Source organism: Glycine soja, chromosome 16 (genome assembly GCF_004193775.1).
Source record: "Glycine soja cultivar W05 chromosome 16, ASM419377v2, whole genome shotgun sequence".
NCBI lineage: Eukaryota > Viridiplantae > Streptophyta > Magnoliopsida > Fabales > Fabaceae > Glycine > Glycine soja.
The window spans coordinates 36962740-36977286 of record NC_041017.1 but is presented as its reverse complement, the minus strand read 5'-3'; the positions used below and the strand labels follow the sequence as shown (position 1 = coordinate 36977286).

General features: G+C 31.1%; 1 protein-coding gene across 1 annotated transcript; it reads left to right on the top strand.

Moving 5' to 3' along the window:
- The first annotated feature begins 11373 nt into the window (after positions 1–11373).
- On the top strand, positions 11374–13644 carry LOC114389125. The gene has a single exon (XM_028349726.1). It carries the CDS (start codon positions 11848–11850, stop codon positions 13255–13257), a length of 1410 nt encoding a protein of 469 aa, XP_028205527.1. The 5' UTR covers positions 11374–11847; the 3' UTR covers positions 13258–13644.
- Positions 13645–14547: the final 903 nt, after the last annotated feature.

The following is a 14547-nucleotide window of genomic DNA, read 5'->3' as shown; positions in this document are numbered from 1 at the left end:
GATTATACACAATATTTATTTTTTCTAAACCTCCCCCCCCTCCCCCTCCCAATTAATTATTTAAAATATATTACATTGACACTTTCTATTATACAAAGAATATATTACTCCGTGTATTTTGTAAAGAAAAACAACGTTAAGAATATAGAAATATTGTGTGCAATCTTAAGAATTACAGGAAAATTACAGTGATTTACTTTTTTTTTAAGTTAAAAAATATTTGTAATTATAGATACAATTTTTATAATAATTTTCACTGCTTTGCACATGACAAATAATAATGTGTGAGCCTATGAACACCATGTCTAAAGAAAAGATACAAAATAAATAATTTTTTGTCTAAAAGGAAATGACATTATAGTATAAATATTGTAAATTTATGGAGACGATATGATGCATCAATGATATACATTTCCTTGCCAACTCAATTGTCATAGTTGCTATACATTCATCCATTTGTATAAGAAATTGATGAATATATTAGTGTATCTTACTCTTAGCTTAATGAACACATAATATCAATATTATCATATTAATTTCTGTTATATAATATTATCTTCGGTCTAATATATAAAGAACATAGTACAAATCATCCAGATCAATTTAAATTTTATTTCAAAAATATCCTTAAATGATAGTCTTATTTAATATTAATATTCATAACTCAATGAGTGAGTATTTAGTAAATAAAATTAGTAATAAATTAAGGATATAAAAGACTTTTCACTTTAAATAAGACCGGAGACAATACTAACTTCTAGGAGAAACCTAACAACAATTAATAGCATTTTCCTTTGGTGGGGTGGGGTAACGATACCCATGGTTTGGTTATTTAAATAATCATAACAATAATTAACATATAACTAGGATATAAATGGTTATAATAATTATGGCTAGTTTTATATATCTGGTTATAATTTAATATAATTAATTATTATTTTTAAAAACTGGTTATATAACCGTTTATATATATAACTACTTATATAACAAGTTATATTTAAAACTAGTTATATAATAGAATATGAATGAACGAAAATAAGTTATTTAAAATAATTATTTCTATAAAATTGGTGATAATTTTATAATTACTTTTATATAATTGGTTATTATATAATTAGTTATTGTCACTGTTATCTTTTTTATAAAAAAACAAGTTTTTTTTTTTTAATTAGCACCCGAGTGGGGGTACGACAACGGACATTTTATTAGAGAGAATTACCAAGTGAATTCATAACTATTATTATCGTTTAATATATTGGTGAATGAACTAACTAATTTAAATCAACATCGAAATGTATTTCAGAGTATACGTTTGGCGCAAGCTAGTTTCAGATGTCTAGTCTAATGTTATTGGTTTAATGATTAAGGTTTCATGGTTCTGGTTAACTAGTCTATCACTTCCACTTGGGACGTGAGGAAGATGGATTCTAAGGTTGTCCTAATGTGTATGGAGTGTTGTGGGAAACGTGATGGAAAAGAAAAGAATACTCGAGTTCTGAACTCGATCTAAAGATGTAAGCGTCTTAAATTAATTGGGAGAAAAAAAAAATTCAATTTGGTTACTTCATAAATTAAATAACAATCATTTTCATGGGGTCATATTGATGTAGCGGTGGCTGCGTGTGGATGGTGTCTCCCTAGGTTTTGTGCCAACCTTCTCACTTTTCTTTCTTTCCTTTCAATCCTTTCTGGATTACAAAAACTTTCACAGATTAATTAGACGTTTAGCTAGACAAAGCTTTTCATCTTTCTAAACCTATAGCTTTGGTAGAAGCATTCAAAATCTAACCAATTTTAGTTAAAACTAAATGAGACATCCAAAATTAAATAGATTATTATAAATTAGAAAGATTAAAGACGTTGAAAAGCATTATGAAAAGGACACATCATAGACAATAGGCCAATAACACAATAATTAACGTGGCTCAACACATTTTTTATACATTTAAAGAATTATTTTAAAATTATTTCATTATCTTAATACAAGAATTGTAATTCACTCTAAATTCTTGATTACTTTCCCTTAAGAGTTACAAGTGACGATAACCCTATAAGAATTCTCACACAAGCTAATCACATTCACATCCAGATAGACATACTTTACTTCACATGACCTCTTTTTATATAATAAAGAGGTTCATGACTCCATTCATCAATGTGACTTAGTGAACTCTAAAGCAAAATAATTGAGAACAATAATAACTTTGGTGCACACCATAAAATTAAAGGATCAACCCTAGCAGTAATATAAAATTGAAGCCAACGATAAAAAAATGAAAATCAATTGAGTTATTATTATTATACCTTCAATTTTTCTTTTATCTCACTTTCATCCTATTTGTCATCCCATACACTGATACACCCCAAAAATAGAATGTACGTTTGAGCATTTTTCCAAATCAATTAGCATTCTCAACATCACATCCATATCTCCTTTGTTTGAAGATTTCATCTTCTACTGCAGTACTTCTCGCCTCAGGCACCAACATCCTTAATGAGGTTGCTTTAATTAGTTCGTGCAATAGTCTTCATGTTTGTATTGAACACAGTTTTCCTAATGTTTATGCTTTATCCTCTTCGTTAAGAACTTGATATACACCTCTATCTACCCGTGCTTTCTTGACCCGTTTTTTCTCGCATGATTATTTCTGCATGATATCATTATCATTGTTAATGTCTTGAAATTGGGAGTTAACTGTTTCTGATAACATTCATAATCAAATTTAATCTTCTCATGATGGTGAGGTATGGAGCACTTATTTTGATAGTCATCCTCATCCATAAAATTCATATTGACATGTATGATGTATGATTAAGCCTACAAGATGCAAAAGTTTTATGACTAGTATAAAGTTTAAAATATGACATTTGATTAGACTTTATTATATATTTTATGTGTTTTTTTTTAAAGAGGTATGAAATTAAAAATAATTTATTTTAATTTTACGACTAAGAGGTTGATCAATAAAAACACACATATATATTACTTTCTTTTCATATCTTTTAATATTTTAGTTTTTTATTTTTTTCTAAAGTATTTGATGTTTCAGAATTTAAAAGTTTAATTAATGTTTTTTTAAATATACTCTTATTTAACACCTATGCAAATATAAAAATCAAAATATTAAATAAATTCATTGTAGTTTAAATATAACTAGTTAATTCCATTAAATATTTTTTAAAACATAAAAAGATATGAAAAAGAGATGGTATATAATAAAATCAAATGCTCCATTACCTGAAATATTCATCGACATTCTACATTTGTTAAAAAATGTAACATTGAAAGAGATTAGTGCGTGTTAATTAGCCGCTATGTTTAGTGTGAAAGTACAAATCAAATTCTTCTCAAAAGAATTGAATATCTTTAACTACCACATTAAGTATTTATATTTGTTCATACCAGTAACCCCACTTTGAGGATTTGATACCACAATGATCAAGACGTTCAGAAGCGTCTCTACATATAACTAGATCATGATAAGGTTTTGTTTGTGATGATTATTATAGTTATTTTACGTGTCCTGTTAATTAAACATATTAGTTGGATCTTATTTAATGTATTTTATCAAATATTTTAATTATTTTAAAATAAGTATTAAATAAATTTAATATTGTTTGATAGAATAAGTACTTTTTTTATTAATCTATATTCTAAAAAATCATTATTTATTTTCTTATTTTATTTTGTCTTAAATTTGTATCAGCTAATTTAAGCTCATATATATATATATGAAACTTGATGTATCTCAAATTTGAACTATTTTACTGGAACTGCGACCTCCACTCTCGAACTCTTTTCAGAAATTATTTATACCCTTCCCTACTTGTCTAAAAGAATATTTAGATTTCTGGAAATATACCAAATCATATCAGAAGGGAAATAAAATGCCGAAAAAAAAATTGATTCCGTTCTGCGTCAAACTATTTAACCATTCAAGAAACAATCATTTTCACCATTACAAGATCGAGGGAATGATAATCTTAATGAATATTTAATGAAAGATAAAGTGAATGAGCTCTTTTCAACATACCAATATATACATTTGATAATTGAAACTTAGCGTAGAAAAGCCTTTTGCATTTTTATTACATATCCTAGCACGTATATAAGTTAGAGTAGCCTTTATACACCGCATATATATGATGATAATTGTTTAAAAATGATATCTTTATCATGCAAACATAACCATAACCATGTAATGTCGATGCACCATATTTAAAAAGAGTAATTATATATAAATATTCTTAATAATATAAATTCATTATTTCTCTTTTAACTATTTCTTTTTATCACATCCTTTTTCATACTTATCTCTTTCTTTTGCAAAGTGTCTATTAGCATGCATGTCAGTGTCTCTAGATCACTTTCCTATTTATAATGGAAAAAATATTCAAAATAACAAGAGTAATTATATATAAATATTCTTAATAATATAAATTCATTATTTCTCTTTTAACTATTTCTTTTTATCACATCCTTTTCATACTTATCTCTTTCTTTTGCAAAGTGTCTATTAGCATGCATGTCAGTGTCTCTAGATCACTTTCCTATTTATAATGGAAAAAATATTCTAAATAACAAGAGTAATTTTCTAAAGATCTCTTTAAAGCTGTGATCAATTACCAACACTATTAGTATTTTTTTTCGTGTCTTTGTCCAATGCTATACCATAAGATAAACCATCAACTACTACTTAAATCACACATATATGTATGCCCATTTTCTTCAAACCTCTAGAAAAAGAAAAAAGAAACACTTTTCAATGTGCGACACCAAACATTGTTTATCGAATATTTATCACTGTCACTGAAAATCTATATATTAACATCAGATAATATAGATTGTTATTATCCAAACCTTCTATATATGATAATAAAGACACTTAAGCCCAACGATAAAAGGACAACATAACCCAAAACCGTTCTATTTTAATAAATTTAAATGAACAATTAAAATATCTTCAAAGGAACAACCTAGCAATATATAGTTAAGCTATCCAATTACCATTGTCCCGCGTGTGGGTTCATGCACGTGGGTCTGATTGAATAATTTGGTCTACCACGTATATCCAATGATGATGGCACACGTGCGCAATATAGTTCATCAGTGGGGACAAAGGAGAAACAAAAAGGAAAAGAGATAGATATTGAAGAATTGGATGAGAATCATGTATCTCATTTGCTATGTTTAATTTCTTCATTCAATCTTTTTTCTTATTGATTTTTATTTTAAATTGTGGACCATTTTCTCAAAGGAGAATGTCTACCCAAAGTGGAACAGAACTCCTTCAATTCTGATAAAATGAGAGGCCATAATTCATAACAGGTTTCTCAAATGGCCATGCGTATCCTCTATTATATCCATCCCTAAACAAAACAGACCAATAATAAAATAAATATAGTCCATTTTCATTCTTTTGTTTTTATTATTTTATAAAAAATTTCTCACGACATAACATAATGCTTTGGTCATTTTTAACCTAAACTTCTAAAAGCATGTTTACATAGTGGGATCTCAATAAGGCACACTTAGGTCACCATCACACACGCATATATATGTAGAGAGAGAGAGAGAGAGAGAGGGCAAAATGAGTATTTGGTTTGACATGAAAAGAGAGCCTTTCATTTCTTCAAAACACCTTTGAAATGCTTTTATCATATGGGTCCAGTCTAAAGTCATTGCGGCCAGTGGATTCCAATTTTACTTCTCTAAAATGGTAGGTTTCAATTTGACCCATAAATCGAAGTTAAAAGTATCATCATATGCTTTCTTTAATTTATTTTTCAGAATTTTAATAGTAACCTACTGAAGCAGATATGAACAAGAATACAGTTCCCGTATGCTTTTTATAAGATTCCTTTAATACTCCAAGCATTAGCTAATTGTACACTTTTCTTAATTATTCCTGTATAAATAACAATCATTAATCAATGTGATATGATTACTAGATGATCATTCTTCTTTATGTGATTAGGAGTTCAAATTTTAGATTCATGTGCATATAATTATATCGTCGATTAGTCTTTTAAATGAATTTTAATTCTTCAATGAATTATTCTCTAGTTCTCAAAACTAAGGATACAAGACATCCAAAAAAGAATAACAGGCTTTTGAATATATTTGTACGGAATTAAGGAATTGATACAACTAAATATTGTAAGGTCATCTTCAATACTAAGGATATGTCGATCGATATCTCATTATCAATATATAATCAATATAATAATCATAAATAAAAGATGCAGGAATCACATGTACATATAATGTGAACACATAAGAGCACGACTATTATTAGGGTTAGAAAAACAATTTACATAGGTCAACAATATATGAGTTCCAAATACTTTTTATAGTTTGGTAGAAATTTTAAGATTTTGTATACTCTTCATATATCCTTGGTCTTAAACAAAATTGACATGCTTAATCAATGTATGAATAGCACTTAATTGTTCGAAATTAGTATTTAAAATAAGCTGAAAAAGATCGAACAATTTCAAGTGCTTTTTTATATTATTATAGTTATAGTACTACGGGAAAAGTTGTATGAAATCCGCACGAATGAAGAATAAGAATTCTTTGTAAATGTAACCGACTCACTTTCTTATCATCGTCGTTCAAATATACTTTGAAGAATTTACTTGATATTAAATAACATCCTTGAAGAATAATATTTTACTAGCTACTGGGATTGAACAATTATTGAAGAACATGCTAAAAAGTAGTTGATTGGTAAATTAATATATTATATATAGTTCCCAACCAACTATATAATGATAATGGTTAATTAATAAACCAATTTTGTTCTGTAGCACGAAGAGACACTAATCGGTGAGAATTCATTGTGCCGAAAGCGTGGTTGAAATGCCTAAAAACCTTCGTGCTAGGAATTCTTATTTTTCCACAGTTCTCACACTGATATGAGCTTTGATTGTGTATGAATTTCTCAAACAGTGGTGTCCCCATCTCACTGACATCATCCGTTGCCCTTTTTACTTCTGGAAAAATAGAGTGATCAAGAGAATTTCTCAAATAAAGTGCCGTGTATATCATACAACATCATCCATCACCCCCTTTAATTACAGAATGTGAGCTTTTTCACATTTCTTAGGCAATAAGAAAAGAAATTTGTTTAGATAAATAATATAATTAATTAGACACTACTACTTAGGAATAAGTATTTATTGCAAGAGATTATTATATATTATAAATTTTAACATAAATGTTTTATTGATTAAATAAGTTAATTAAAATAAAGTTGTTTTAACAAGTTTTTTGAACTTATTAAAACAAATTTAAAAATTATAAAAAAAAAAACATTAGTTCCTCAAACTAAACAAAAACTAAATAATTTTTTTAAAATTTCAGTTGTTTCATATATGATTGACAGATTCCACTTTCAAATACTTATTTATTTATTTTTATTTCAATAACTAATATACCAATGTTATACCCTTTCAAATCCTAAAAAAGGGCAAACTCAATAAATTCCATATATAATATCCTTTGCATGACATAAATATTAGAGATTTAATTAATGTATAAACTAGTTTTACCTCATCATTTCTTGTTAAAGTAATATCAATTGGTGATCTTGGTGGCAGCATGAATGGTTGTTATAGCCCCACGCATGGAATATTGGATTAGGACGGTCGTATATATGGTACAACATAGCATCCTTTTGTGAGATTGTGAATTTGATCCGCCAGCACACACAGCCCTTCTCATTTTCAAACTTTGTGTTGTGGGTGCATTCATATGCTGGTTTGGGTCACTGTTATATTGCAAAGTCTAAAAGCAAAACATAGTGTTACGCACTTATACACAGAAATTAAACCTCCAATACGCACTAAGGTGATTTCAACATCAAAATGGTCGGCATAATATTTGTATGTTACTGAAAGTTTGAATTACTCTTCAAAGTACGTTCATCAAACAACACGTATGCATACAATAATATATATCAACATTTTTAAGGCGTATCAAACGTGTAAGTCTCTCTAAATTTATATTATCCAATTACACATGGATAGTTAAGATTGAAATATAATTATTATACTTACATGATTATTTAAAAAAGTCATATATATTTATTTTTAATTATATTCAAATATGATTTAATTTGGTCATTCACATTTATTATTCTTAACTTTTTTACAGGCATATTTATCATTCTTATTTCTTATAACAACAAGTATTTTCACTTAATATATAGATAGATGGATAAAACGTAAAACGATACAATGCAAGGATATAGGGATATAAAATTCCTAAAGTGCATAGAAGAAAGTTCAAACATATCTATTGTTAATAAAATCAAAGGAAGTTATTCGACTAAAGTTGGGGTTGGTGCATTTTACTTATTTTAAATTCAAACATAATTTATAATTTTTTTCAGAATTTTCTGTGACTAAATTTTTTGCTCGTAATCGAGTATAATATTATTGAAACTATAACTAAATATACAAATTATCATTCACAACATTTTAAAAATTGCATATACAAAAAACAAAATTTGTAATATTGTGTATTTGGTCAAGAATTTGGTAAACAAAAATGGAACTCACTGAGATAAGAATTTTAATGTTGTATCTGATCAAACATGATTGGAAAATAGTTTTCCACTCTAACAAATAATTAAGGCTCACGCAATGATTGGCTTGCAATTTCATCAAAATTCAAGTATGTATAATTTGTACTACACAGCAACACCCTGCCATGCATCTTATATATGACTCAAAAAACAGTCTCTAGTCAATAAGACAGAACATGAATGTAAATGTACTCTCATTTCAAATATGGCTAAAAAATTTCGTGTTTTTTTTCTCTCCAATCAAATATATATGTGGCTAAGATTGTAACAAGTCGTTTTATTTTATTTTACTCAATGTTAGATCCCCAAAACCAGATACTAAGAATAGAACCTTACTGTATGTATTGTATATGAAATATATGAAAAAAAAAAAAACGTATAAGGACTGAGGAGTGTACGTCGTTGCTTACTTCCCCTTCGTTGATCCCCACTCAAGAATAAATCTTCCCATTCACTTTTTGCGGGGATTGTCAGATATGGTCTGCTCATAGTTAATGTGTCATTAATTGTATATGATTGATACATGTTTATGTCATTGGTTAATTTCATCAAAATGTACTTGGGTACTTCAATTGACTGGCTAGGTCGGTAAAGAATCTAATCTTCCTAGATTTTGCAAAATGGAGTGCTGGTTCATTGCACACACACAAAAAGACAAATTTAAATTCGCCTTCTTTGTCTTTCAAACACTTGTCTTGTAGTATTCGTTATTGTTGTATTGAATGCTGATTGACTAAGTTATCTAGGTGATGATACAAACTAAAAGTTTAGGATTACAATGGGATCATATCTATAGCCATTTCCTCACATGGCATGTGTTACATTCCACTTGCAGTCAATGAGAAATGCCAAAAGATTGATTTAATTTGGAGGCTTCTTTTTCCAAAATTTTCTTGAAGAAAACTACAGTATTTCTCTGGGATTTAGCAAAGTTAACTTTGTTGTTTCTTCATTGCATATCCCTGTGCTTCCGGCCACAGGCTACATGCCTAGAAAGAAAAAATAAAATAGATGTTGAAAATCAATACACGTAACTCACTTGGTTGGTCTTTTGCTTATAGAAAATCAGGACTTATTTTAGATTATAGAGAACAACTTGTACATTAATAGGCTATATGTAATCTTATTATAAACGTTTTTATGAAAAAAAAATTCTAACCTTGCATAGAAACGAACCTTCCCTTAATCTAAAATTTTATGTAAAAGAAAAAACTAATTTGTCTACAAATAAACAAACATTTTCAATATCCCAGTTATGCATGTAAAGCTCTTTTATTTTTGCTGATATTGTTTATCTTTGTCCATGTGCAGAAAGGTGAGTGAATTGGATAAAATAAAAGTACTAGCAGGCTGTCTTTCTTGGTCCAGAAGAGAAAATTTATGCACGTACTCTATATATGTTAAAACTAAAGAGGGAGGGAATGCATGACCATATATGCATGCTTTCTCTAAAGGCATCAATATCAATGTAAAATGTGCTCATAATGCCTATTCATGCTCCGACAACTCAACTTAGAAATCCTTCACTACCCTTCCATTGGTTGGCTAAAGGCAAGGCAAAATGTTAAAAAGATAAAAACCTCTAATTTGAGAATAGCCTCTTTTCATCACCCTTCAGAGTTCCTTCACTCTAATTTTGTGAGCTTGCGCAGATTGACTTTCCCTCCTAATTTAATGACCCAGATCTCCAAATTACATTAAAATAATGCATTATTATAGATAGAAAAAATCTGTTGAGCATTTGATGACCCCGAAATATTTCTATCAACCTGGCCAACCAACAACACACTCTTCCCACTATCCATGTGACGTGAATGAGTGAACTAGTGGAGGGGTTTTCTTTATATTTCTACCACAAAAAATCTGCACTATGTCTCTATGCTATTCTGAATGTATCATTCTTTTAGGGGTACGCCACTATCTGTGTTTTTATTGCTTCATGACCTTCATTAACTATTCCAAGTCAAACTTGATCGATTATGCACACTACTACTAAGAAATGCTTTCTGACAGTTGACATTACTTGTTTGCCATATAATAATTTGATCTATACAAACAGTGTTTCAAACGCAAAACATTCTAACATATAACTTTTGTAGATGTCATACTTTGTTTGCCAAATTAATTAAGAAGTAGTGAAGTTATAGTGGAATTTAAAGTGCATATATATTGGATATGTAATTATTTTCCATGATGATTTCATAATAATGAATAATATTATATTTGCTAAAATAGAATGAACCTTGGACTTTAGTATAGATTTAGATTACAAAATATCAGTCAACGGAATTGATGAAGAACCTTTGGACCAAGACTGAAATTATTTAGCCACATACTTGAGCGCATTCTATTAATCATCACTGATATATAGTCTTACTTACGATATCACTGAACAGTCAAGTTTTCTTTACTTTAATTTTTTCCCCGTTTTTACTTCGGTATGCTTAGTGCTGCGTCGTGCATGTGAGAGAGTCTATTGAGAAATGAAATTTTTAATTAACGCAGTTAATTAATCAAAGGAACGAAACAAACAAATCAGTATGAACAAAAACTATACAAATTTCAAAAAAGAAAGAGCCAAATAATTACATGACCCTCTATCCTCATTAAATATATGGCAGCATCTAAGAAAAAGCGTTTCTGTACATCCGAACATAATAGAAAAGGTCTCTTTTACCAACTAAGAAATCAATAATACACCAGCCAGAAGCTTTTCTAAACCCCAAAAGTTAAATAAATAGAAAAAATCAAAGTACATAAACCCCATTTCCCACACCCTAAACAAACACCATATCAAAACAAACAGCTTCATTCATCATGAGTGAAGCTTCTACGCGCTTTTGCAGCGACTGGATCCTAATCAGAATTGACAATAAACCAACCCTCTGACGCCACAATCTACCGCACTCAGCCACTGCAAACTGCATGTGGGTCTAAACTTTAAATACTTTAACCACACTTAACTCTCACCCCTCTCTTTCTAATTACGTCTTCTTCTCACACATTCTAACATCACACTCTCCTTTATCCTCCCCTCTCTTTCTCTCTCTTAAAGACTAACATCATCACACTACTACCAATCTATTAATTATTTCTCTCTTTTCTCTTTCATGCATATTCTCAAATCCATAGTGCTCACCACCTAGCTCAACCTCAAACCACCGAAACCCACACACTCACCACGAAAAGGCTACGACCCATTTCACCAAATTCAATCTCCTCCAACCCCATTAAACCAAAATCCAAATTTTCCATGGCCCTCGAAACCTGGCTCATCAAGGTCAAAACGGCGCTGTCGCACAGCCTCACGAAGAAACCGTCGTTTTCCTCGTCGAAGCCAAAACGCGTCGCCGTTTTGTCCTTCGAGATCGCGAACGTGATGTCGAAGCTCCTCCACCTCTGGCAGTCCCTCTCCGACGCCAACGTCGTCCGCCTCCGAAACGATGCCATCTCCCTCGAAGGCGTGCGCAAGCTCATCTCAAACGACGAGTCGTTTCTCCTAAGCCTCGCCGTGGCCGAGTTCGCGGACTCGCTCCGACTCGTCGCCGACTCGGTCTCACGACTCAGCCACAACTGCCACGACCCCACTCTCCGATCTTTCTTCCGAGTCCTCACCGAGTTCGCCAACTCGGGCCTCGACCCGCACGCGTGGACCCTCACTGCCCCCAAAGACATCGAAACTAAACACAGAAAATTGCAACATTACGTGACCCTCACGGCAACGCTCCACAAAGAAATCGACGCGCTCACGCTCCTCGAGAGCGCGTTCAAAAAAGCGCATCTCAACGCTGACACCACCACCGAGCAGCACAAGAAACTCAACGATCTTCAGCAAAAGATCTTATTGCAGAAGCAAGAGGTGAAGAACCTGAAGGAACGTTCATTATGGAACAAAAACTTCGATGGGGTTGTGTTGTTGTTGGCAAGGTTCGTTTTCACCGTCTTAGCAAGGATTAAGGTTGTCTTCGGAATCGGACACAGTAGTGTTCCCTTTTTGTCGCGTAGTTTGTCTTCCGTTTATCCCTCTGATCATCAAAACCCGATTTCCAATTCTTGCTCTTCTGTATCTGGACCGTTGAAAAGATCAAAACTTGGTGAAGAAAATGAGGATTTGGGAAGTGGGTTTTTTGAGTCTAATTGCAAGGTGTTGAAGTTGAAGGGTGATGGTGATACTTTGGGTGCTTCAGCTTTGGCTTTGCACTATGCAAACTTGGTGATGGTGTTGGAGAAGATGATAAAGTCACCCCAGTTGGTTGGGGTGGAAGCTAGGGATGATTTGTATGGGATGTTGCCAAGAAGCATAAGGTCATGCTTGAGGGGAAGGTTGAGAGGGGTGGGGTTTTCAGCATGTGATGATCACGTGCTGGCTGCGGAGTGGAGGGATGCATTGGGGAGGATATTGAGGTGGTTGGGACCTTTGGCGCATAACATGATCAAGTGGCAGAGTGAGAGGAGCTATGAGCATCAGAACTTGGTGCCAAAGACCAATGTGTTGTTGTTGCAGACTTTGTTCTTTGCAAACAAGGAGAAGACAGAAGCTGCCATCACTGAGCTGCTTGTGGGGCTGAACTATGTTTGGAGGTTTGAGAGGGAAATGACAGCTAAGGCATTGTTTGAATGTACCAACTTTAATGGCTTGTTAAGCTTGCACAAGCCCAGCTAAAGGATATGGGTTTCTTCATGGATCTTTCTTTTTCTTTTCTTTTTATTTTAAACATTATGATCAAGGTTTTAAAAAATGTTCCGCGACTACAATTTCAGTTCTTGCTTCAAGGTTTTTGGGGTCACTGCAAATTTTTACAATTTCTTGCAACATCAAGGATCGGGATGGAACTATAAATGAGACTATAATTTAAAACCTTGATCAGGGTTCTAATTTTGTCTCTCTCTCTCTGGATTTTATGGTGGTTGGTTTTAGGTAGTTAAATTGAGGTAAGTTCAGATCCTTGAGGTTTGGTAATTTGCTTCTAACCCGGGTCTGTATATGAATGTAAATGTATATGAATTTTGAGTAAAAATGCATGGGCTTTCATGATTCATATACCGTTCATAATCGTGTGAAAATATTCCTACAGTTTCTGTCATAATTAATTTTATCATCAACTGCTACTTAGTGGGGTTTAATCAATTTATTAATGTTGGTTTTTGTGGCTGTACCAATAGTGCCAGATTCAGCTCATTGCGGTTCATGTGGTGAGTAATAAACTACTACTAATTATAGTTACAGTCAGTCCTCCCATATCTTGATGGCGTTAATTTCATTAAATAGTCAGAGTGGAACGGGTCCTATATTATTATTGAAATTTATAAATTTTTTTTAGGAAATTGAAATTTATACTTGAATACTTTTCTTTTTTTACATCTCATTGGGGGAATCTGCTGGAGGTGACATTTTGTCAATCTGATTGTTACCACGATTAAGAGGAGGGGTTATATAAGAACTTAATTTTATACCGTGTTATATTACTTATTGAACTATGTCAATAAGTATATTGAGTATTAAATCCTAGAAATTTTTTTAGTGGAGCCATAAGTTCAAGTTTTTATTTGTATCTTCAGCATGAGATAAAAATGTAAGCTCTTTATAAATGTTCTTTAAATGTACATTAAGGTTTTTCTTGCCATGGAGACATTATTTTCACTCACTAAAATTCTCTCTAGCAAAAAATATATTGAATATAGTATCAAAATATTCAATAGTTGAATTATTAAAATTTAATATGTATAAAGAGTTATTGAGCATGATAATTATCTCTTGAGACTACTCTATAGGTAATCACTTGTTTAAATTTTATGGATGACAAATATTTTTACACTGTTAACTAATTAAAAATATTTTAGATTAATTGTTAAATAATATTTTTTTGAAGAATTTAAATAATTATTAGAAAAGTAACAATCTTATCATGACAATTTATAATTTGATGATAATGTAATATAAAAAAAAATTCCT